Source organism: Aythya fuligula, chromosome 3, assembly GCF_009819795.1.
Source record: "Aythya fuligula isolate bAytFul2 chromosome 3, bAytFul2.pri, whole genome shotgun sequence".
Taxonomy (NCBI): Eukaryota; Metazoa; Chordata; class Aves; order Anseriformes; family Anatidae; genus Aythya; species Aythya fuligula.
Window position 1 is genome coordinate 118,858,415 of NC_045561.1, and position 26,359 is coordinate 118,884,773.

General features: G+C 43.0%; 1 protein-coding gene across 10 annotated transcripts in view; it reads left to right on the forward strand.

The window, feature by feature from the left end:
• DTNB (dystrobrevin beta) overlaps positions 1-26,359 on the forward strand; it is a 192,809-nt gene that overhangs the window by 71,804 nt on the left and 94,646 nt on the right. For all 10 annotated transcript variants that reach the window (XM_032184144.1, XM_032184147.1, XM_032184148.1 and 7 more), the window contains one exon: positions 13,954-14,031. In XM_032184144.1, coding sequence (XP_032040035.1) covers positions 13,954-14,031 — 78 coding nt within the window. The remainder of the gene's footprint in view (positions 1-13,953; positions 14,032-26,359) is intronic.

Consider the following 26,359-nt stretch of genomic DNA (forward strand, 5'->3'; position numbering starts at 1 on the left):
CAAATCTGTTTCCTAGCCAGCAGATTCTCACCCTGTATGGTTGCACAGGGTTATCTTGTCCGAGGTGCAGGACTTGGCCTCCCCAAGTAATGCAGTGGGCTGATATTCGCCCTAGGAAGCTGTGCTGTGGCTGCTTCTCTGGATGGACATGAGAAAACTTAAAAATCCTCTCCCAGTAGGCGTTTCACACAGCTAACCTCTGTTTTCATTAACGTGGTCCAGGTCTGAGTCCTATCACTAAGACTAGTTTCGTGATGAAGGGTTGTTATTGTGTTAATGACTTTCAATTAACTTCCAGCAAGTGGATTTTACTTTCCCAGGTTTGTTTGGTGATGAACTGCATTTATTAAAATGCTGAACATTCTTTACAAGCAATGGCAAAAATTTGCGCCTTACACTAGCTTTAACTCATCCTTTAAATGTTAACATATTTAACTACCCAAAATGCTTTCTTGCACTGCATGGGGAAGGAAGAGCCTCATAGAGCAGCGTATGAGTGCTGCTGGAGGCTTGAGGTATCCCTCCATGGTGATGCAGCTGGTGTTAGTGATCCATTGCCCCACAGCCCATGTGATGATGTATTGAATTATTCCTGATCTAGAAGGGTTTTTGTGAAGCGTCATAGTTTGTTAAATTTTATGTGTTTATGAGTTTATTTTTAATTTTGTTTTTATGTGCCGTTCTGTGAGTACACACATTTGTTACTACTTGAGATAAATCTCTGCTTGGTTTCAGGCTGGTAGAAGGTTGTTAATGGTAGTTAAGAAGGTTGTTAATCCAGCAAAAGAAGTAAGAACTTCCAAGTAATTTAATTATAATTATGCATATATATATATATATATACACATACACTTCTTGTTTATTCATACAGCATATCAGTCTTACAGTGATCACTGAACAGTGTTAGTACAGAAGTGTTTGCTTTTGCCTGTGGCTCAGCACTGTGGCATTGCCAGGTTAGCACATTATGGCCAAGGTAGTAACGTAACAGCCAAGGGAAGCAGCGGTGACCTTTTCTCTTTGGTGCCCTAGATCCAGACCTGCTGGAGTTCTGCTTTAGGCAAACCTAAAGCCCTTGTCTCGGTGCTGGAGTAAGCGGGTGGAATGTTAAGATTTCTGTATTCGGGTCAGGCTCTGTGATGCACTCATCCATCTCTGATACTTAAAATTTATGAATTGCATATTAATGTTCTCTTTTAGTTCAAAACGCCCAGGTGTTTGCATTTTACTTGTGTGAATTGGGTGCCTATGCTTGTATTTCAGCCACTGCCTTTCTTTCTGGTCTCCTGCATGCAGCTTTCTTGCTCCCTTCCCTCACGTGGCTTCGAGGGGGCAGCTGGTGGGTCCCCTTCTCCCCTCCGGTCAGCAGGAGATGCTTTCTGGTGTGGCATGGCACACCAGTGGCACATCTGCTGCCCTTGCTGGAGCTCGGCACCATGCCATGACAGGAGAGGGTCGGGTTGGGCCCAGCAGGGCTCGGAGGCTCCCCAGGGCCATGCTGCGGGTGGCCGGGCATGGGATCTGCGGGGCCTGGGGTGGCCCGGCTGCCAGGCCCACGCTTCCCTGAGTGAGCACTGTGCTTTGCCCTTTAATTCAAGGGGGGAAGGAGTGAAATGTAAGGCTGGTTGTTTGTTTGGATGTTGGTGGTTTCATTATTGTTATTTTTTAAAACCAAGCCTGCTGCCTGTGCCCATGCTCGGTGCTGTCCCTCAGGAGCCCCCCAGGCTCCCTGTGGTGCTGGGGCACGGCTGTGTGGGCACGGAGCGGGGTGGGCGCAGGCCCCTCCAGGCTGTGATACAGAACCACAGAATCATCTAGGTTGGAAGAGACCTCCAAGATCACCGAGTCCAACCTCTGACCTAACACTAACCAGTCCTCCACTAAACCATATCCCTAAGCTCTACATCTAAACATCTTTTAAAGACCTCCAGGGATGGTGACTCAACCACTTCCCTGGGCAGCCCATTCCATTATGCCTCACAACCCTTTCCGTAAAGAAGTTCTTCCTAACATCCAACCTAAACCCAATACCAGTGATACCACACTGAATGCCACGTTCACAACACGAGCCAGTATTAATGGGCATTTCATAAAGACGCAGCAGAACTTACCGTGACATTTCGTCCTGGTGAGTAATTTACGTGTTCCTGGTTACTGGGAGTGGAGCAGTGTTGATGGTGGAGCTGGGTGCCAACCCTGAGCAGCCACCTGAGGTGTGAGGCAGCCAAACCAGCAGAAACCCGGCCATGGCTGGGCGTTAGTGGCTGCAAACAACACGCTGTCCCTGCTGCCATCGGCTCTCGTCACAGAGCTCGGGGATTTGCTCCCTGCAGTACACAGCTTTTTGTCAGATCTTGGGTATTTGTGTATGATCTCAGATTTGTGGTTAGTTCTCAACTTTTTATCGTGTCTGTTTCATTTCATCCTGATCATCTTAACAGAAGCATACGCTGTAAACTGTTTTGTAAATTACAACAAAAAATTAAAATAGTCTGTGCATCGTTTTGGCAGCTCAAATAATGTAAATCTCCAGAGGATGGAGCAAAAAGTTGAAACCTTTGGTCCCCTTGTCCAGGCAAAGCCAGGCTGGCTGACAGGAGCTGCTAATCTCGTCTTTGGTACCCAGTCAGGTCTGCACCATTATTGTATCCAAACGCGTTTGAAATGTTTCCTTTTGGCAAATATTTAGCCTGCTATTTTTGAATTATAGTTTTTTGACTGAAATTGTTGTCGGATTACACTTAGTTGGGTTATGTTTTATGCCTTTCTTCACATCAAGATAGCTTTTGGCAGGATTACTACTCAGTGCTAGTAGGAAAATTAGTCATAGTTAAACAGATATAAAAGCTCCATAAGGGCTTGTAGAAAACTTAACTCAAAATGTTCCAGGGAAGTAGAGATCACATTTCTCACTCCTAATCACAAACATAAAACCAACACTTTTGAGTAGTATAAGAACAGAAATTGGCCATTTTCTGCTGATTAAAATAACAAAGAGAACAAACCAGTAATCGATCTGTAATATATACATGTAATTTTTGTTGGGAAGTTGCTCACGTGATTTGCACCGGAATGGAGTGGTGAGATCCAATTTACTACTACAGTTATGTTCCCTTTCTATAGGAGGAAAATGTTGGCTCAGCATATCCGTGGATGTATTTGCCCTTGGTGCTCTCATTGGAGGAGTGTTAGCAGCTATTTTTAAACAATTCCTAATTTTTTCTTACAAATACAGTGTCAGAAAGTAGTACGTTACAGTGAGGAACTGCTGACAGTCATCTGGCACTTGGAATTTTACAGAAGTCTGCAAAGTCAGTGTTCAGTGCCTTCCTGCAACTGTAGTCATATCCATTATTTGAATTAAGATATCATAATTCTTCAGAAATATTTAAACAATACTGTGATCTGGATATTTTAGGGGACTGGTAAAGGATTACAGAGAATTTTGTGTCTGGTTCTTTGCCACCTAGGGATAACTGTAAGTACATTTCCATTCTCAGGTTTGTTTCAGCTGTGCATTGAACTGGTTTGTCCCACAGGTACAGGTTTCATCTGTTTTCTTTTGTTGCATGTGCAAAAACAAAGAAAAATTACACAAGTAGCAGAAACTTAGATCTGTCTCCTTTACTGAAGGTAATGTACATTTTTACAATAAACTTTATTTTCTATTTAACAATAGAAATAGGAGGTAATGTTTTCCCACTTTTTGCTTTTCACATTTGCATGAAGGTCACTCACGCTACACTGAAAGTAGAATTGGTCTTCAGTGACTTTGTGCAAAAGCGCAAATCAGACAAATTTGAGATATTCAGTTCCAAGCAATATCTGCCTGTGTGACAGAAAGCCCTTTTTATTTGAAACTGAAGAAGTCTAAATAGTTGCAGAATAGAAATAGAATGTCAACAATTCAACTCTTTTCAAAATTTTCTCATTGTAACAGCGTATTTTAAATATTGTGGTTTCCGGGTTTAAAGCAGAGCGACACTTTAAAACTTTTTATTATGGAGAGGGGGGTTAGTTTCTTGTTTCCTAATCCCAGTTCCTACCCCAGATTAGAAAAACAAGCAAAAGAAGAAATCACCCTCTATGGTAAGATGTAATGTATTCTTGGTATAGTGTAGTATATTCCTACTTTTATAGGATAGTTTTTCAAAATACACGCAGCAGGAAAAGCAGGAAATGCGTGTTGCATTGATAAGTCATTCTGACAGAAGTTGCTACCTTGCAGCTTCTCATGGCTGCTTGTTAACTGCTGGAGAACGTTGGCCTTGGTTGCCTGCCAAAGTGTAGCTCTGAATTTGCATCTTTCACCTCCTGAATCTGGCTGGTAATTCCGACTTCTGAGTCTGATGGGTTTTGTATCATAGATTTACTTTCAGTCATTGTGTATATATATGACAGACAGAAGTTTCCAAAACTTGTCCTGCTGTGAAGTTTTTCCCTTACATTTTTGAGCAAAAGAGGTCAAAACACAGACAGAGATGCTACTACAGTTATTTCCTTCATGGAGTTCATGGAGTCCAAATGAGTCATCCCAATTATTTAACTAGAACTACAAATGCAACAGAGACTGGGAGATTTCCTTGAATTATTCCCTGTGCAAAGCAGAAAATATATTAAAAAAAATAGGTATTTTATAAAAATAATTAACATTTTTAACAGATGGAATTTGCCACAGTCATGAAAGTTCATGTGCTTTATTGCCCTCGTTATTCAAAATCTGCAAGGATATTTCTAAGTAGAATTTGTTCATTTTGGTTTCTGTTCCTTGGAGTTTGTTATATCCGTGCTGTGTACTGCTGTGTGTTTTTATTACAAATAAGCTAAATGTACATGTAGGTTGCCATCAAACCACCACTTATTTTGTCTGCTAAGTAGGAGGTTTGGAGTTAGGATTATCTCTGTGAATTGCATGTTTTCCAGCTTTCAGTTGTTCCTGTGTTTCTTCAGTGAACCATCCCTGATTTTCAACCTCCCTCCTGAATTGCAGTTCCAAAAATTGAATGCAGTTCCATTTGTGTTCTTACAGTGCCAAGTGCAGCAGAGCCCCCCTCAGTTCCCAGAAATTGCTCCTCCTTCTGCGCGTGGTTATTGCATCTGGCTGTTCTGCTCCAGCGGCACACCGGGGATGCTTGCTTAGCTGACTGCCACGAACCCTTGTGCCCTTTACAGCTATTTTCCCAAGATGAAGTCTGTTTGCATCCCCAATCTGTTAGTTGAAAAGGGTAATTCTAACACCCCTTTGCTTTCTGTTGTGAAGTTTAAGTTGTCATTATGAGCTATTGCATTTTTAAATAGGTTTTCCTTCACTTCGTTTGCCTGCCTTCAGTGCCTCCTATTGAACAGATGTATTGATCTTATATTTTACTTACTCAAGCATGTAGTCAGAGGGAGAAGGCAGCAGGAGATCATTATTTAGATTTGAATAATAAATAATGGGGCTTTTTATGGTCTTAGTTATATATAATGCATAGTACAAAAGAAGTAATTCATTTCTTCCTACTTGGTGATAGACACCAAGTAATTAGAGGAGAAGAGTTTATACAGCAAATAATAGTAAAGGAATTGGCCTCTTAAGTAGTAGAACAAATTTGCTCAGTAGAGAGGACTCTGGAGAGAAAATTCACCCATCTTGGACTCGCTGTTAGGAGATGCATGGTGTGACCTACTGAAGTCCTGGCTGATGAATTTCAGAACATGTATATATCTGACACAGGTCCCAGAAGTGTCTCAAGTACTCAGAAGGAGTGGTCAGGCGTTGGGACGGGTTGCCCAGGGAGGTGGTGGCGTCACCATCCCTGGGGGTGTTCAAGGAGAGGCTGAACGTGGAGCTTAGGGACATGGTTTAGTGAGTGACATTGGTGGTAGGGGGATGGTTGGACCAGATGATCTTGGAGGGCTTTTCCAACCCTAATGATTCTAATTCTATGATTCTGAGCAGTTTTTGAATTCTTCAGGCAGAGTGGAATAGTAAAGACAATGTTTAGGAAGAAGTCTGAAACCATTTTCACGTAATCTTACTTAAAAGTAGCTCTGCAGACTGCTTCTGCTGCAGCTATCTGAAGCTTCGGTGTCTGCAGCATTCCACGATATCCCTGCCTGCTGACACCAGCCCTCCTCTTTTAATTTAATGTGTGCCTGTATCACATGTTTAGCACACATTATCTACATTGTCCTCTGCAGAGTCCTTGCCATTTGCTTGTGAAGCTTCAAAATAGCTGCCGGTGTGTTCCTTGAAACTCCATTCTCTTGCCTAGCCTGTGAGTTACAGGTTAAAGCTTGTGTCTTGCTTTTAGATAGTCTTGACGTATACATTTAAGGAAGAGAATAGCCACTGCTTGTGTAAAGGCAGCCTGAAAGCCATCAGGAAGTACACGAAGCCTGAGTATTCTGCTCTTCCCAGCTGCCTGCTCACCGCTTGGCCCCTGAGCATGTGTGGGTTTGTGGTGACTTGCTGCTTGTGGTGGACACGGGGCAGGCTGCTCCGATCTGCCCCTCAGACTGAGGAGAGCCCACGGTGTAAGACCAAAAGGCAGCCTGATTTGGGATGCAGTGTGATCATGGGCATGGGTTGCTCGAAGAGGCTGTGGAGTCTCTGCCCTTGGGGTAATTAAAAATATGACTGGGCAGCCTGCTGCGGCTGGTCCAGCCTGGGCAGGGAGCTGGGACTGGGTGGTGTCAAGAGGTCCCCTCCTGCCTCAGCGGGTCTGTGACCTGGACCAGCCGGCTGCAAGAAGCACTTTTGGGACACCAGGGGTGACCGAGCAGGCTGTTGGCAGTGCCAAAAACCCTCCGTTAGCTGGAGGTGGTCTGCCAGGACGGAGCCTGCCCCTTCCCATCTGCTCCCACCAGCGCCCGGGCTTTGCCTGGGTCCTTGCTGCTGGCCACGCGCCGTCCTCGGGCAGATTCCCAATGAAATGCTGGTGGCTGTTACATCAGAGAAAAAACAAAGATGCAAAGTCAAAGGAATAAGCTCGAGGTCAGGTCCTAGTCCTGCATATACTGTTAGTTGAGTCTACTTGGGACTGTTTTTCACCAGTGAAGCCAGCTGGCTCAGAACTGTTCTGTCCGTGTTATTAATCTTCCTTACCTTCCAGAAGAGCCGAGCCACATCTGAACGGCTTCCTGGGAGTAGTTCCTGGCTCCGTCTTCTCCCAGGAATTGTTGGGAATTTCTGCTTGACTCAGACCAGAACTGTGCTAGGGTCTGCTAACAATTTACACATGTAGATGATCACGTTCCTGGATTTTGGAAGACTCCCTGGCACGGTTTCACTTACTAAATATAAGTGGGGCCAAACTGGCTCTGGATCAGGCCATCAAACTGCACTCTGAAGACTTGTCAGATATAAACAGTAGGAATGGTTTGAAAATGAGATGTGCTGGAGCTCTTCATCCTCAAGTCAGCAAATGACATCTCAAAATTTTTATTACAATTTTTGGAGGATTTGCAGTGTGAGGGGGAAGATTTCAATTGTAGTACTGACATCATCCTTATAGAGCATTTTGCATACAGTAAAATGGCTTTATCCTCTCCCAGGGAGGGGGGAAGATAACCATTCTCATGCTCCCTCTAACCTGTTCCCACCCCCTCCACTCTTCTACCCTCTGAACCTCAGTTTGGGAGCAGTCTCAGCCTACCCATGACCAACTATTGCTGCTGCAGTGCTGATCATTGCATCACCGAGTGTTTTTAGTGGGGAAATAATGATTTCACGTGCACACAATCCTGGAGGGAGAATACTGCACTGTGCTCAGCCCCATAGCTTATAGGTTGTTGTGAAGGAAGGAGATGGTGATAGTAGCAGGTAAGGAAACTGGAAATTACTGAAATTGGGCCTGCCCTCTTGTTAGCATGATGAGCTGGTGTGGCATCCTTAGCAGTATGGCCTCAGACTGGAGAGTTTGGTGTGTGCTCCCATGCAAAACCCAACAGCAATCCTGGAGCAAATGTCAGGACAAGCGGCTGGACTGCAGTGATGCAGATTGCTGAAGTGTGTAAGGAAAGCAAAGGCTGCTGTTAGGGGAAAGAAGGAACGTGTATCTGGGGGCATAACCTTGACTGTGTCACTTTAAAAGCATCGCAGCATTTGTTTTTATGGGCGAAACCAGGTGGCACTGCTGGCAGACGGGGACTGTGCTTTACCTCGGGTAACCTCAGTCATGACTGTTCTTTGGGGAAATTCCCTTTGGTCTCTCCTGAGGAACAAAGGTAAGACAGAGGAGGTGTGTTATTGCACTATTACCTAAATGTGTTGACATAGTCCTCCCAGCAATAAGGTGTGAGAAAAGCAGGTCGCGTTTATGCTGCTTTGAATCCTTCCTGATAGGTTACAGGAGAAAGAGATTAGTTTTCACAGGGTTGTTTGTGGAAATCTCCCCACGGACTTCTCACGGTTGTTAAGCAAAGAAATGTCATTTCTTTACTCCCATGGAAATGCCATGCAAGAGAGACCAAGATTTACATCAAATCGGATTGCACTTTACAGTCTGTGTCTTTCTTACTTGGAAGTATGAAGTAGCATAGGAAACATTAAGGAAAAAAAAGTTAATGCTGCATGTGTTGTTAGAAACAAACAGCTCTAATGAGTTTAAGTTCATCTTTCCCGACCTTCAGTATGAGAAATAATGAATCACCCAGGAAAATAATGAACCTCACTTTGTTGCTTTTTCCAGCTGACACCTTGTCAGAGGGAAGCAAAAGGACTGTCATGGCAGTTGGGACATTATTTTTACAGTTTCATGGCATTGTATTTCATCAACTGTTATTTTGGTGTTTTGTTGTGTTGTTGTTGTGTTGTTTTTTTCCAATTAATAAACTGAACTAGGATTCCATATGGATTTGAGTACGCTTCTTTTGTAATAAGCTTTAAGTTAATGCAAATCTTTAATATAAAGATCTTGACTAGTGTCTGCTAGCTGTGGTACCAGCCTGCCTTGCACCTAGAAGTGCTAAATGCCTCCATACCTCTGCCTACGTAAATACACGTAGGTAAATATCCACAAAACTGACAGTTTTCTGTTAGATCTCTCCTTAAATTTCTGTCAGCATGGCTGTAAATAGAATAACAACAAGCAGAGGGTATGGTCAGCTACTCTCTGTAGTGTAGTGGGATTTAATATAAGTATGATTTTTCATTTTTATGCAAGTAACTTATATCTTTGACTTGTGCCTGCCTTCTGGTGTCGGTCAGGTCTTTGCTGTAATTCTTTGTAGTTCTCTTTGCACGAAGCAATGCAACCTGGATGGACTGCGAGTGGGGCTCCTGAGCAGTACCAAGAAGGCTCATAGTATCTGTTACTGTCTTTATAGTGTAGGACCTCCCAGGTTATAGAGCAAAACTCACCTGTAAAGTTAGCAAATATATTCAAGAGTTCATTTCTGTTCAGTTCATATGTATGTAAACACAGTAAGTGCAATTTAAAAGAAGTAACAGAAAAGACTGACAAATGTCATGCAGTTATCCCTGCTTCCATCCATATTTAAAGAATAACTTAATTCTAGGCATTAGTAGATAATTAAGCAAATGCTAGTGTTTACTACACTGCTGATCAGTGCACCTGAAAATGACTCTCTTTTTTGTTACACCCAATATACTGTCTGGTTCTGGCACACAAACATTGAGAAAAGGGAGAAAGTGTATGTTTGTACCAGAAGCTTAGCTTGAACTTCTGCTGCTTGACATCATTGGGACCCTTCAGACCCTATTTAATTGTCCTTTCTGAGGGACAGTGAAATGTGTCTACTTCCAGAAATCTAGGTGTCCATCACTGGCTTCAGTCTCATCAGTTCCAGGTCTGAAAGACAGCTTTTTTATATTTTTTTAATTGGATGCAGTGGCAGCCCTTACCCCTTGAGTATAGATTGCTTTTCCTGAGCTTTGCATTTTCCAAGTCTCTGTAGACTGATGGGATCAAATATATCATGTCACTGTGCTGATTGCATCAGCAAGCTCAGATAGAAGTGTTTAGGGTTTGGTAAATTTTGTTTATTGTTGCTTTTTTTAGAGGTCCCTTTGCAAGGTGATTGTCCAGCACAGCAAAAAGTCTCCGGACTTGGTTGCTTCTATTTACTGAGCTTCTAGACTTCTGGGGCCTGAGAGCTGTCCTGGGTTTGTTCTGGACCTTCACCAGCCAAGTCTAAATGAAGACTTAGCCCTAGGCTTAATTGGGCTTTTCTTCAGAATGTGCAATGATTTCCCTACTTAGGAAAACTGTTGACACGTTTCTTATTTCTCATTTTTAGACAAGATTACCGAGAACAGATGTGACAGCAACTTCAGTTACATCTGAATCTCGTAGGTTTTTACAGGTAGGAGCAGGTAATTAAAGGGTAAATATTAATGATAGAAGTCAAGATCTTTGATTTAATTAGAGTTCTGGCAATAACTCATAGGAGTTTGGTGACATGTTTAGGAAAATGATGGGAAGATCTAAGAACAGGATATCATCCAGCCTGGGTTAGACAAAAGAGTTTAGTCCAGTATCTTGTGTCCAGTAGTAGCCAGAAGTGGATGCATAGAGAGGGAGCTGGTCACAGCAGAAGAGACAGGGAATGTTCATACTTAAACATGGTTTGGAAAAAATATAAAAAGACAAAAAAACTGCTAGGTCTGGAAAACTCAAACTTCTGCTGCCTTCTTTAAGGTGATTTAAGGTGTTTTAGCTTCACAGAATCACAGAATTGTCTAGGTTGGAAGAGACCTCAAGATCATCGAGTCCAACCTCTGACCTAACACTAACAGTCCCCACTAAACCATTTCCCTAAGCTCTACATCTAAACGTCTTTTGAAGACTTCCAGGGATGGTGACTCCACCACTTCCCTGGGCAGCCTGTTCCAATGCCTCACAACCCTCTCAGTGAAGAAGTTCTTCCTAAGATCCAACCTAAACCTCCCCTGGCACAACTTTAACCCATTTCCTCTCGTCCTGTCACCAGGCACGTGGGAGAACAGGCCAACCCCCACCTCGCTACAGCCTCCTTTAAGGTACCTGTAGAGAGCAATAAGGTCGCCCCTGAGCCTCCTCTTCTCCAGGCTAAAGCTTATATATTGAGCGTATGAAACCCATGGATGTATTTAATCCATTTTCAAAATATTGTTACTTATCAAGGTGGTTACTGTGCCTTCTGATGTCGGTGCTCAGTTCATTTTGAAATCTTTGTAAAAGCTACATACATCAGTAAAAAGTCACCGTTCCCATTTAGTGCAACTTCTGAATCTCCGTACCAGTTCTGATTTGGGGTCTTCTCATGTCTCAGGTGCTTGGATAGTTGCATTTTCTGGTGAGGCAGAAAAACCTCTCCTCAGTAGCTGCTTTGTCTTGTTTATGGTGATAGGGTAACTCTCATAAGCATCTCAGAGGGGACATTTGGTTATATTCCATTTGAATCAGAAATTGGTAAAATAAAACCAATCCCAGTTTCATAAAGAAGCTCTTTTGCTACTCCATTGGTATGGTTACAGCCTGCTTCTGGTGTCACAACCAGTAGGATTTTTCTGTCACGGTTATACAAGAAAATACAGTGCCACCTTAACAGAGTTCCTATTTTCTGAGCAGATACTCCCTAAAAATGTATAAATGGCCTCAAGAAATCGTCTGGACTGGGACAGGCTTTATTGTAAGCAGTAAATAATACGGAGTTGTGCAGTTAGGTATCTTCTAACCAGATGTCACTGTTTAATTTTTTTCCTTGTCTTTATCACTGTGAGCAGGGATTTAGCTGGAAAAACAAGGACACTGGTATTTGCAGAACTGGAATGAGCATGTGGAAATGTCTTATAATGATACCAAAAACAGATTGCGAGTGGTGAATTACATCCACTTTCCTTCTAAAAGAGCCATTTAAAAGCAATGTTGTAATAAAATAAAGAACTATCCTGACTCAAAATAATAGGTCCACGTAGGTGAACTTCTGTGGGATGACAGAAGATGTGCCCTCGTGTGAAATTTGTTACTTAAAGTAAAATGGATCGTGCGAAAACACAGCGATCCCTTTATGCATCTCGTGGCCACGAGCACGCTGTGCCCCGCTGGCAGCACCGCGCTCACGTCCTGGGCGTCTCGGGAACGGCTGCTGTGAGCTTGCAGAACCCCTCTGCCGAAATGTGATGCCCCGGGGTTAATTTCACATACCCCAAAATGATTATCAGTAACGAGGTGGCATTTATTGTGGGTCTGATTTTCCCTCCCAAAGCAAACAAAGCGAAACCCAACAGCCTGCTTCATTGCTAATGCGCACAAAAGCCATGAGCCAATAGTTGTTGCTGAAAAATGCAGTTTTTGTCACAAAAGCTAGGTGTTTGTCTGACAGCAGCCCATATTGTTTTCAGATTTGCCTAGCAGGAGAATGCAAAGTCGGTAAGTGAATCCTTAGGGAAAAAGAGGAACTTTGAACTGTAGCTGTGGGCTGAACGTTTCTGATGCTCAGTCAAGAGGTAAATAAGGGGATAAAGGGACAAAGAGGGAGATGCTGTTAATTACCTGCTTATTAGCAGAGGATGCATTTGCATGTTCACTCACAGCATTAATAGATTCCAGATGTACCACAGCATGTCACAGCCATCAGGTTACCAAGTTTCCAGTGTGTTATAATTGCATTTCTGCTTTTTTGTACAGTACGAAGTTCTTTTTCCAAAGCAGCAGATTCAGTAAATATCTTATGACCACGGCATTTCTCAGGATAATGTTGTATTTTAGAATAACCTGAACGTTGAAACATACAGCATAATTATTTCTGGGCTAATCTGTCTGGAGTGGGGATTGAGACCTGAAGTGCTTTTGTGTCTAACCCAAGATGAAGAAAGAACGCAGTAAGACCTGCAAGGAATATGATCTTTGTGATTTCACCTCTTTGACAGCAGGTGATTCTTATACGTGTTTGGTTCTCCAGATTGGTGGGCTCTGAAAGCTACTGAATGAAATAAGCTAATGAGTCCTAAGCCAGTTCCTGGTATTTAGAAATCCCGAACAGAAGCAGGGTCACTGCAGCAGGCACCAGGAATGGCAGGGAATCCAAAAACTGAAAAGCTCTGTTAGGACAAATGTGTTCTGTGCTGCTGGATCGTATACAAAGTTTGCAAGAATTAATCTCAACTGTAAATCTAAGTGTCAGTGAACAGGAAGATGATGGCAAATAGAAAACTGAAGATTTTAGGGCTGCGTTTTCAAAAAAAATATGCAGAGAAATGCGGCGTTTTTCTCCGTTACAACCTGTACAAGACATTTTGTCTAACGTGCAAATTGAGCTGCTGTCTGCGCATGGGCAGCTCTGCGTGTCTTTGGAAGTCTCCTTCTAAAGGATGGTAGGTGTGCTTGGAGGCTAAATGCCAGCAAACACTGACTCTGCGGTGGCAGCTCCTGCAGGTCGTCCCCCCCGACTCGAGCTCGCCAGCAGAGCTGCCAGGGGGTGCCCCGGGCACGTCACTCCCCTCCCACACCCTGCCTGCCCATCAGCACGGCCTTCAGAAAACTTCCAGGGCTGTAAAACAGCAAATATGGGAACATCATCCCATGGTTTTGTGGTTAGGGTGGTAAGGAACACGAGGTGCTCTGTTGGATTCTTCCAACTAACGTGAAATTTTCTCATTAGAAATCAAAGTCAAGCAGGTGCTGTGGTTGTTGTATAATTGATGGCTTATTGTAATGAGTCATTGCCTCGTTTCTTTAAACGTTTCAAATAATTCCCCTAATTTGAATGGTTCCTACATCTGCTTGAAGTATTAGACAATACCAAAGGTCAGCTATTTGATCACAAATGTTAGTTTTACCTTCATTTTAAAGATACGCATGAATTGTGAAAGCTAGTTAGAATAGAGCAGTTCAGTGCCTTTCTGCTGTTCTTTGACCTGATATTGTCACAGAAAACAGTGGTGTCCTTTTCCTTTTTTTTTTTTTTCTTTTCTTATCTTTTTGTTCTTTAAATCACTAACTGGAATAAATACTTTTATTTCAGTCCTCCTCGACCTCTGACTAATATGAACGATACCATGGTGACCCACATGTCCTCTGGAGCACCTACACCAACAAAAAGGTACGTGTGCTTTGCGATGGTTATTGTTTGTTTCTGTGAGAGGTTTTATATATATATATATATATATATATATATGGATTTTGATGGATTTTGTATCACTAGGACTTTTCTAACGTGTTTCAAGTAACACTGCTAGTTCAAAGAATGTATACAGCATCCATTAAAGCAGGAATTGTTTGCAGTGTCTCTTTTTGTGGTCTCTTCAAATAGTGATTTGCTTTTATTGCAATAGATGTTATGAGTGTGACTGAAGAAATATCTAAACAGAACTAAAGAGATTTTTGTTGTTCTTATTAAATAGAGCATTACTTTCAAAGCTGTTCTGAGAAAGGCTGCTCTTGTTGTATCATAGGCTCCAGTGCTTACAAAGCAGAGTAATTCTGTTTCTGCTTGAGACATTTCACATAATGAGTTTACTTTGTTGGCTTTATTAATGCTTGTTCTCCACACCAAACTGTTTCGCTGCCAAAGTTCTTTAGTTGCCCATGTCTAGTAGAGGCTAGTAGATGTTACAGTTGAATTTGTGTTTACGTTTACTTATTTTCATATATGGAAATTATTGTATGGAAATTATAGTATAAGTGTACGTATGTAAATACAAAATACACTGTTGAATCAATTTGCACTTTTCTTTCTTGGTAAGTTATGCTAGGGAGAATAGCAAGGTGCTTCACTGAAGACTTAACTTGCCCAAAGCTGTGAATGAGTAAGTGTTCCCTGCAGGGAAAGAGAAACTGAACTGAAAAAATGTTCCTAAACTTTAATGACAAGCTGGTACTAAAGAGTAAGACAAATCCCTCATTTTCAGCAAGAGGGTTAAGCAAAGGTCCACGTACTTTCCTTCTGTTTTGCGAGACAAAAAAGTGAGTTGTATGTGCAGTTTTGAACTGGCTACGATGGAATTTAAAAATCTGTTTCTAAATCACACAATTCAGTATGTACAACCTGTATACAACGTGCAGTGCAGTGTATGATTCAAATTCCCTTTGTGCTGAATTAGAAGTGAGGAGGCTGAGGGTGAGCAATTCCCAGAGTCTGCTTCATGGAGTGTTTGTGTAGACAGTCTTTTAGCAACACGACCCGTGGCGTTTTCTCATTTATTGGGTTGCAGGCAACTTGAGGGCAAGGTCTCTTCCATTCTGTCTTTGCTTTTAGCCTCTGCCTGAGGTCTGAGTCTGGTCGCTGTGGTGCAGATGATTGTCTTCAATCTCTGTCAGAGAAGATCCTGCTTTAGGCACGCATGTCCTGCCCTAGCACATGTATACACACAAGCTCGAAACATTTCCTGAGCAACAGACCCTGCCAGGTTCTGCACCCTCTTCATCCTCTTTATAAGGTGCTACAGAACAAAACGGTCGAGCCCTGTGCCAGTTGGGACCCAGGGGCAGCAGTTAGTTTGGGCAGTGATCACCTAGTTCCTTAGTTTCTACTTCTTTGTCCAACCAACTTTTCCCATTTTCTTAATCCAAATTGGACAATTCACATTTTAAAAGTCTCTAATTCCACAGTCACTGAGACTTTCTCTCCTGTATGGTAGGCTGTGTTCTGACTTACCAGTGTTTCACTCTTCCCAGTACAAGATCAGTTTCTGTGCTGGTATGTGGGAACAGTAGGTGCCTTTTTGTCTCACGGAGCCCTGTAGTCCTAGTAACCATTAGTTCGTCTGCATTATATTTAAAAATCAAATCTGATCTGGAAGAAGAGGACAGAGTGAAACTTGAGCCAAGATGACCCACAGCAAGTACCCAAGTTTCTTTCTCTGGGAATGCCAGGAGACAGACTGGTGCAAAATATCTGCAGGGTGGCCTCTGATGGAGGACATGGAGCAGTCCTCCACAGATGAGTTTTTCAGTTGCCTCTTCAGTTCGAACACATGTGAACAAATATTTTATTACTGAAAAAGCAAATGAGAAGATGAAACCAGTATTAGGTTTGGTGCCAAGTACCAATACTGATCCCAAAGTACACTTCACCTAAAGAAACACATCTTTTTCCTAACATCCAGAAACTCGGTCTTTCACATCACCATCATCTACCAGCTATGCTGCTGTTCTCCTGCTCTCTTCCCTGCCCCTGTGGACAGGGCCTGGCCTACCTCTTCCCTTAATCTGAGAAAGAAGGTGCCAGAGAAAATGCTAGGAAGATACCATACCCAGCTTTCATCCAGAATAAGAAGAGGGCCAGCTATTACCACCTGGCCTTCAACTGTTTTCTTGGCCACATAGACCTTACAATACACTGCTGAGATAAGAAGTAGTGCAATATCACTTCTGTGGGGGATAATGAAGGGAAAGAAAAGTGACAGCTCAGGGTAAGTAGGTATTAGTAAGTAAAGTGATATTTAATATAAATACTAATTGGCTTATGACAAGACCTCTACGTTGTCAGGTATTCTCAGGGTACAAGAATTTCATGCTCCTGTCAACCATGATGACAGATAGCAGATGCTTCAGTAAGATTATAAGCAGTAAGTCATTAAGTCAAGTTAGTAAGTCAAATTTTGCTCAAGGCTTTTGCTTTTACTCCCATCTTGCAGCACTCATTGGTTCACTGCCTCAGTTGTAGCATTTATAGAGACCACTACTTCAAAAATCCGGCACCCACTAATGAGTTCTACAATTCAATTATGAGCTGTTTAAGAAAACTCTTATGTTTTAAAATTCTCCTTCTTCATGCTATTGAAGCCACCTGCTTCTAGTCTAAGAATCCTAGTTAAAAGTCAACTTAATTTTTCCGTCCAAATTCAGTCGTGCTTGTTATCCTTCTCATCTTCTTTCAGTGTTTCTTTTTGATGTGGGATGACCAAAACTGCACCAAACTGCACCTACTAACCAAGCCTGAGCCCATTTTGCTGTCCTAGACCCATAATCTTTTGCTTGTGTGAGTTGCAGGGATCCGCATAGCTCTTGTGGACAGAGGCACACAAAGGCACACAACTACCGAAATCTTCCTCTTCTCTGATGTGGTCATAGATATGCATAGATCTGGATTTGGTCACAGGAATCCCAAAAATACCAAATATAGAAACTGCAGTGACCAAGCAAAGCATAAATAGCTTTTCAACAGTACTACCAAGACTAATATTTTGACTAATGAGGGCATGATAGAATCAGCAACACAGGGCTTTGACACACTTTGGCTTTGAGCATTTTTTATTATTTTTTTTTTATAAAGGAGCAAGATGTGTTCCAGAACCGGTCTTTAAAAAACCATAAATCATCTTACTTTCAAGCATCTTCTTCTGTCAGGCATCACAAGAATTCACAAGCAGCAAATCTATGGCAGATGTCATCATCTGTGATCTCCATACCCATTTTAGTACCTGCCTTTTACCAAGATCCTGGCTCTTCCCTCTTCTAGGATCCCTCTTCCAAAATTATGAAAGGTTACTTCATCTAGCAGATTCTGCAGGAGTTCATGGGAACAGGCTTCTTCTCTCTGTGCTTGCTTATTCCAGAGAAGGAACGGGGTATTTATCTTTTCCTGGACCTGGGGGGAAAGGAAACGCTGCCTCAGGTTCAGGTAGTAATGTTTGCCTCCATCATTCCAGCTCTTCAGGCTCTCAGCTTGCAGAACGCACACTTCTCCATAACCACTCCACAAGCCCATGGGGATGTACCTGAGGCTCGCAGTGGGACCCAAACACATCTAACAGGTATTGTCATTCAGACTCTGCTTAGTGCCTTTGTTCTTTGCAAAACACCCAGCTGTGGTGGCTGTGTAGAGCTGTCAAGCCTAATCAGGGTGTATTTGTTTTTAATTACATCGTAATGAGAAGTAAAAGTCTTCATCAGAGCTTCTCAGGTTGTTCAGCTGAGGTTCTAGAAGGAGTGATCAGTGAAAGCCGTTTCAGACTGTATCATTTGTATGGTCCAAGCCATTTCCATCTCTGCAAGGTTAGCCTGCTAGTGTTACTGAGTTGTACTACACTGAAAAGTGCTTCTAAAGTAGCATAGATTATCTTAATTGGGCCTGTGTCCACTCACACTAAAGAAATGCTGCATGCCAGGTTTTACTTGGTACTGCCAAAACTTTGGCTCAGGTCAGGTATACACATTTTGGAAAGAATATGGAAACACTGCAAAATGAATTAGAAGAGAGCTATAGAAAACCTACAAGCTGGAAATGTGATGCTAGAAGAGCATTATTAGGGAAGTCAGAGATGTGATTTGATCGCTAGGTTACAAATGTTTATGCATGGAAATGTGTCCAGTAGCTAGGTTTCTTTCTAGCCTTGCACAGAAGGGCCTTTCAAGATCCACTAACTTCTGCATAACCTCTGCATGCAGCCAGTTAAATATATGGCTGCAGAATTTGTGGGCTTAGTCGTAGGCATGACAGCTAAAACACTTGGCTCTTGCTTCAGCTTGAAAAGGACTCCACTTGTCTCAGCATATGCCCATCCACGCATGGTACCGTATTTCTGAGCATCTGAGACTTTTAGCACACTGACTGAGCCACTGAATACATTGAAGCATTGCTGATTCATTTATCCTCTAGTTTGTCAGAGACTTCAAGCACATGTCTGTGTCGTCTTTGTATTCTGCATTCCTTTGAACCTGGAAAATTTACAGGTGCCTGCAGTTAGTAATAGAGTGAGTTAAGGCAGGAGAAACATTTTTTCCCCTTTGAAAATTTCTTGTATTTCTATTTTGTCAGTTCACACGTGTCTGGTTACAGTATTTTCCCCCAAGATTTATCAGTTACTTTTGCTTAGGTTAATCCCTGATGTAAAAGGAAGGGTCTCCTTTCCCTGGCTGGAGGCACGGGCACATCTTGGCAGCGTGAAACAAATTTGGCAGGGTCATAGATTTCCTTGTGCAAGCCAAGTGGCGTTCTTAGCTGCATCTTCACGTGCTGAAGCTGGTCAAAATGGTCACATTTCAGAGAGCTGGCTTCTTTTGGAAAACCAAATTTATTCTTAACATTAACCTATTTGTTCCTATGTCCTATCTTAATAGTTTATGCACCTGGAGTAAATTTTGGGTATAAATGTTAGAAGTAACTTCTAGCATACTGTTTGCCTGCCTGTGGAGACAAAATTGTCCTGAAAAGAGGAAATAGCAAAGTAGCAGCAAATGCAGTATCCTACCTAAGTCCTTTCCATTAGGAGGAGCGGATGTTTACACCTTTTTGGCAGATGTTTACATCTTCATCAAACTTTCTTCTTTCCAGCTAATACATTCTGGCTTCCGACAGCAGGCTTATCCAAGAGTAAGGGTTTTTGGTTCACTTTGCTTTCTTTCCCCAAAAGATGGAGCAAATGTGGATGAATTTATTTCAAGGGATAGTTGAAAGGACCAATAACTGGATAGCTATATATGATTTTATTTAAAAAAGAAAACTTCTGGAATTTTTAATCACATCCACACCCCTAATGGTACCTGTTAGGACACTGCTGCTCATAGAGCTTCTGGTAGATAAAACCAACGCAGAACCTGTGCTTCCTAGTAATATTTTTAATAAGCAAGGTGGGTACTGACGTGGCCCTATGGGCTGTGGGCAGTCCCACACCACGCTGGAGAGCTGAAGCTTGTGTTGATTCACATCTCAGGTTTCTGGTGTGACACTCTTGTGGTGGGCAGGGTGCCTGCCCCGCCAGCCCTCAGCTCCCCCAGGGCGCTGCGATCGCTGCTGTTTTGTCATCCCCATCTGCCAGAGACATGAAAATAACCAACGTTTGACAACTGCTTTGTTGGGACTCAGACTGAGCTGAAAGAGCGGCATTTTAATGCCTGAGCTCACTTTTTCATAAGCTAAAAACTGAAAAACAAGCAAACCAAAGGAGCTCTCATCAAGCGCTGCTCTTCAGTCCGGGCACATCTCCGAGGGAAGCCTTCCTCGTTCCCAGCCTCCTCATCCTCTGCTTTCAGTGGGAAAATATCCAGAGGGGCAGTGAACTCTGCAGATCCCAGGACTTCTGTAGCTAAATTTTGCAAGAGGCAAGGAGCTTTCTGTGGTCTATAAAATGCTGCAGACAGAATGAGGTCAGAGAAAGTTTTTCCTGTTAAGCAGGAAGTTCTGGCAGCAGGAATGTAGCTATGGTCACTCGTGGCTTTGGATTATTTTCACATTTAGGTATGTAATACTACAATTTTGTTATTTTTCATCTTTCAGAATGTAAGCGTCAAAATTTAAAAAAAAAAAAAAAAAAACAAAAAAAAACACTGATTTAATGACATGTTTACATTTGGTGGCATTGTATCAGATGTGGGAGGCGATTGTTTGGTGCATTTATCAGGTGAAACATTTACAAACAGAAAATTTGAAAGCAATCTTGTCTATATTTGTTGCCTATGATACAACAAAACAGTATTTCTCTGATCTTTACAGCCAATGAACCTTTCTAAATAGAATGAGAGGGTTGTGTCTCTTCTGTTAGACTAGGCCAAACCTGTTAAATATGTTTTGTCCTTTAGATAATTTATTTTATATGATTCAGGGATAGATTTTTTTCTTTCTGTTGTGGTCAGTGTGCACTATTCTTCCCTCAGTCATTCTGTTCCCAGTCAGCCAGTCCCTCAGGTAGGTTAATTCCCCTCTTTAATACCCCTCAGCCTCTGCTGTTTTCTCAGCAGCCATCTCTCTGCAGGTTACGCAGCATCTTTTACCTTGCAGATCTAGGTTAGAATTTAAATGCGTCGTATTTTACTCTCGTTGATGTATGTAGCATGTGAAATATGGATGGATCATTCTCTGCCTTTTCCTAAAAAGGCTCGTGCGTGTGCCTGTTGTCCCTGTAAGCCCTATAAATGTGTAAGAGCGACAATCACCTCAACTGCTTGGCTGCCTGCAGCAGAGGCGTTTCCTCCTGAGCTGCTTGCAGAAGGCTCCCTGCACAGCTCATGAGCACAAAGAAACTCTGCTGGAGTGTGGCCGAGCAGCCCCAATGCTGCCGTCCCCGTTAAGATGAGAGCACTCCAGCAGTGCCTGTTCCTTCCCTGCTGCCTGTAAAGGGAGTGCATTCTGCTAGCTCATGCTCATAGGCCTCCCGTAATGAGTGTTCAGGGAGGCAAACGTTTCTCCTTTGGACTGTGAAAGGCCTTTAAAATATAAGTGCTTTTAAACAACCTAGCTTATTAAAGTCACTAGGTTTGCTACCTATAATAACAAAATACTGTATCTGTTTTTTCTGATTTCTACAGCTAAGGAGCTCGGAGACTATAGACATCTACATTTGGATAGGAGAATCATGTTCTTACCGTCTAAAAACAAAACTATTTGCAGCTTTAAAACTAAAGTGGAGAGGGATATGATACCTATACAATATTCAGAACCAGTTCTTCTTCCTAAGAGATTGTATTTCCACTAACTCCAATTTGGATTATTTTTTTTCAGTCTTCTTCTCCTAAGGTCCCTGATTATCTGCTCTTTGTAGTCCTTCGCCCTCTTTCTACCTTTATTTTTGTTTGTCATTATTTCCCTCTGCTGTCTCCAGTGCCGTTGATTAGCATCCTGAGTTCTGTCCTGCTGTGGGTTTGCAGATGGTGCATGACTGAGCAGTTTCCAGATTTTTGATCAGACCTCCACAAACCTTCCTGCCATCAGCCCAGCATTGATATCTATGTCATTGATGTTGTTCTTTGTTTGTTTAGTTCTGTAACCCAGAGTGATTTTTATTTGCTTGGCTAGCTTAATTTATCTTCTGACAGTTTCCAATGTACCTTTTTTCTCCTTTGTTCCCATGTCCACATATATCTCTCCAACATTTCCTTCTAGCTGTCCAGTCAGCAATTCCACCTGAAAGTGACTGAAACTACTGTTACTGCCCATTCTGCCATTTGTCTTGGACAGGTGTAGTACGTTCATTTTTTTTTATTTTCTGCTTCTAGAGGTGTGTGACATCTAGAGACCCTAGCACCGTTCTAGCCGTAGAGCCTAGGCCACAGAAAGCTGGCAGCCTGTGGGCAGCTGCAGGTGCTCTTGCCCAAGGAAGATTTGGCAACACCCCGAAACCAGTCACAAGAGAAAGGGACAGCAAGGAGGAAGGAAGGATGAGGACAAGAGTCAGCGCAATGAATTAGTCTAACAGTTTCAAGCAAGGAGTCATGTGTTTCAGTAACACTGCTTAAACTGGTATCTAGATGTCTATAGGCATTTATTTTTAACCTGTGGTTTTAAATCCTTGGGGTTCATTGGTGAGTCTGTGGGATGTGGGTTTTGAGGAAGATGCATTAGGTGAGAGTGTGGGGAGCTTGATGGGGTGGAAGAAACAGTTGAAAGCATCAGCAAGGGAAATAGTCGGGAGATAGATTCGCTACTCTTAAGTGAGTATAATTTAAAATTCCAGATAACAGGGAAGTGTGTGAATAAAATATAAAAGACATCTTTGTTCTGGGGCCTCATCAGAGAAGATGCTTCTCTCACTGTTGGCATAGAGGTGGTCTGGGGCTATTGCAGAGAGTTTGCAGATACCATGCTCTGCAGTCTCATCCTGGCAGCCAGCGAGTGCCTCGTGGTGCTGCTGTGTTGGAACAGGCACGGAGACACAGGGCCTGCGGGCAAGATAGCTGTGTGTAATCCTGATGCTGCTTTAATGGTGTCTTCTAACCTACCTCTGCTGTGAAACGTTTGGTCTACCTTTAAACTGCCTCTCACCTCCGCTGCTTTCATCCTTTCTGTAGCTTTTTCCTTTCTCAAGCAGTGCTTCTTCGGGTTACCGTGTGCTGCCTCTGGAGTAATATTTCCCTGTCCAGTTCTTCCTCCCTCCAGTTCACAATGGATTTTCCAGTAACATTTTGCAGTCTAGCTGCTATCACAGGGTTGTTGGGTTCAACAGAGTGGCATTGGTACAAACACTGTGCAAGGAAAGGGAACGGGGAACGAGATGGCCCCATCAGCAGCACCCAGCAGGCAGAGCAGGTCCAGAGTATGGCGCTCCAGCTAAGGACTTGGATTTGTTCTGTCACCTTTCTCATCACGTTCAAATCCTTCATTTCTTCCTCAGTTCTTTTTTTTTTACTCCATTTTGCCTACACTTATTTTTTTCTAGACACAACGGACTGGCTGAGGCTGGGACCTTTGGTCTGTCTGGTCCCACACCTGCAGGGTGCCCAGCACCATGTCCAGTTGCATGTTGAAGCTCACTACAGATGGAGGGTCTCCAGCCTCATTAGGCAACCTGTGCCAGTGTTTTTACCAACCTCAGAGTTAAAATATATATATATATATACTTTTTTTTTTTTAATTCAGATTGAATTTTAAATTTTGAGCCTCCTCTGCTCCAGGCCCAGCAGCCCCAGCTCTCGCAGCCTCTCCTCACGGCCTGGGCTCTCCCCACTGGGCCCAGGTCTCTGTGCTGGGGGCCCAGGACTGGTCCCAGTGCTCCAGGGGCAGCCTCACCAGCACCCAGCAGAGGGGCAGGGTCCCCTCCCTGCCCTGCTGGCAGCTCTGTGATACTGATGCTTTCATTTTTGTTCAAGTCTTTGGTTTTCACACTTGCACATGTTTGGTGATGTGTGGACAGACACATGACAGACACACTCTCCTCATTCAGAACCTCTTCAGACTGGCTGACCATTCAGACTGGTCTTTGCTGAGCCCTCTCTTCCCTGGGCCTGGTAAGATTTTGATTTATTTTTTTTTCCCCAAGTAACTTAGCAGCAGCATACATATTCAGACAGCTTTTATCACTGCTGTATTTCTGACTCCACTTTTCTGGCAGTTCATTCCTCCCTTCCTGTATCTGCTTTAAATTCAAGTTTTACCAGATAATGCTTTTTTTTATCCCTGTATTCTCTGCCTTAATGATGAGCATCCAGCAGGCAGCTGGTGTTGGACTGGTTTCCTGTTACGTTTCCCTGCATAATCGTGTGATTTTCATCTTAGATACAGGTCCCATCATCCTTCCTGCATATGATAGCTGGAGGGTAGGGGTCTGAAGAAATTAAAAGGCTGTTTGCAGTTTTCAAGTACTGCGGTGGTTTCCCAGTGACTTTAAATCTTGAAGACAGATTACATCACTGTCTGAACAGCGTGCTGTAGGTCAGTCAGAAATATGGCTTTGATTCAGAAATTACTGTGCTAAATTTCATTTCTGTTTTATGCAGAGAGTGGTGGTAATTATCCTTTTTGACCTTAACATCTATTTAAATCAATCACGGGAGAAAATAACGTGGCAGAAAACAAGAGATCCATCTAGATTATGTGCTGGCAGCTCTTCCTGAAAGCTCTTTCCTTACGGAGTGGCCAGAGCAGCAGCGTGCAATTTCATAAGGATTTGCAAAGTTGTGAGCCATGACATTGGAAACTTGCAGGGATTTCTTGCTGTAAATTTCAGGATTTTTTAATAGATTGTCTACTTTACTTGGCTTCCCTGGTAAGTTTTCAGAAGAGAGATTAATTTAAGACACCAAAAGCATCATTTAAATACTTCATTAATTTATTGAGCTCCTTATAAAGCCGCAGAGCCAAGAGTTACTGCATAAAGCTTGACAAGCAGCACTTCAGACATCAGGCTCTACATGGCTTGGAGGAATGATTACTCATAAAAAGGGTCACACGTTTTTCTAATAACCTGGGAGTGGAGGTTGTTCTCTGGCTCTTTTCCTCAGCCTGCCAGAGTTCCTCTCCAGCTGTAGAGGAGCCAGCCAGCCCTGCAAGCCCCGTGCTCCTCGAGGCACGGGTACGTGCCGCAGCCACAAGGTACCCGGCCAAAACCTTTACAGCAGGACCAGAGGAAGCGTCCTGCTGCTCAGAGCAGCTTTGTGCCCATTCCTCCGACCTCGTTCTGCCTTCCCACTTAATCTCGCTTCCCTTTCTCCCCCAGAAGGAGCACGTTGGCTTTATTTCTTGCTGCCTTTTGACTGTTGCTTTGCATGGTGTCTGTTTTTGTGTATGGTGGCTGTCGCTATACGGAAAGTGTGAGAAACGTGCTGCAAGTTCCATTTCCATGTTACGTTAAAGAATTCAGTCACAGCTTGTGGCTAACATGGGGATGAATAGGTGTTACTTTATCCTGAATATCATCTTCTGAAAACTAAAGGATTCTATGTTTATAGCATAATTTTGAGTTTCTGCTACCAGACTTGTATCATTTTTTTAAAAAGTAGAACAAGAGGAGCCCTTGGTGTGTCTGACTGCTGGCCGACCAAGTTAAGGCCAGGTGTAATTCTGGAGGGTGTCTAAAAATTGTCTTGGAAGCTGTAGATATGAATCAAAGAGTAGGGTAAATAGAAAGCTGGTTTGTAAAGGAGATTTTTCGACAGTGAACTTCCCCAGACTTAAGGCTTTAAAGAAATTTGTGGAGAGACACAGCCATGGCTGTGCTGGTGGCAGAGCTGCCCCAAGTGCTCCTCTCCCCCGACTGCTTGCTCCCGACAGCCGGCTGTGCCTGTGGTTGTACCAGCACCGCTGGCCAGGACCATTCCCTGTGCAGTCACGGAGCTGGTCTGGGATTGTTTTGTTCATGGAAAAAAGGGGAAAAGGAGGGAGGGTGGCGTGGTGGTGTCAAGAGGTGGCATTGCTGCTTCCCTGTGCTTGGGCTGCGTAAGCGTGTAAGTATTTTTGCTGAAATACGTGTCTGAAGGTGAAAGGAATACCTTCAGGTTCCTGAATATGTTATAAAACAATCACTCCGTACTCACGTAGACAGGGGATAAAAATAGTTGACACGTCTATGTTGAGAACAAATCGTGTCAAAGAATGGAAATTGGATGGTACCGGGTGGGTGGGTGGCCTCAGGAAGGAGGGGGAAGCATTAATTTAAAATGCGTTGACTCATGAAGCTTTTGACACTCTCCCATATGGTATTTTCATAAATAAACTAGTTAAATGTGGACTGGTTGAAACTACTGTTAAGTGGGTGCAACAGCAGTTGAAAAATCACAGTCGGAGAAAGAAAATATCAATATTTTCCTACCAAAGAGGGAGCACGTGTCAGGTAGGATCCCACAGGGGTCTGTGCCGAGTTCAGCCTTACTCAGTTTATTTCTTGACAGTTTGCATGATGAAATAGGGACACATGTACATAAATTCTGTACCGACGCTACAGAAATTCTTCAGAGGGCAAGCTTCTAATTCAGAACGGTCCTGTAAATCAATAAGATGAAATGAGTAAAGACAGCTTCAAGCGACAGAAAATAAAATAAAAAGCATGAATAAGAAGCAGAGAATGGCAGACTAGACAGGCCTATTGTTGAACAGTATCGGGGGAATTATAATGGATTAGAAGCTGAATGCAAATGAACAAAATTACCGCAAAAAGAGCAAATAGTGTGACTGGGGGGTGCTGTAAAAGGAGAGCCGTATCTAGCACTCCTGAGACAATTCCTCGGTTGGTTCTTGGGTAGCAGGGGCTTGGCACCCGATGTGCTTTAGGGCAGCATAT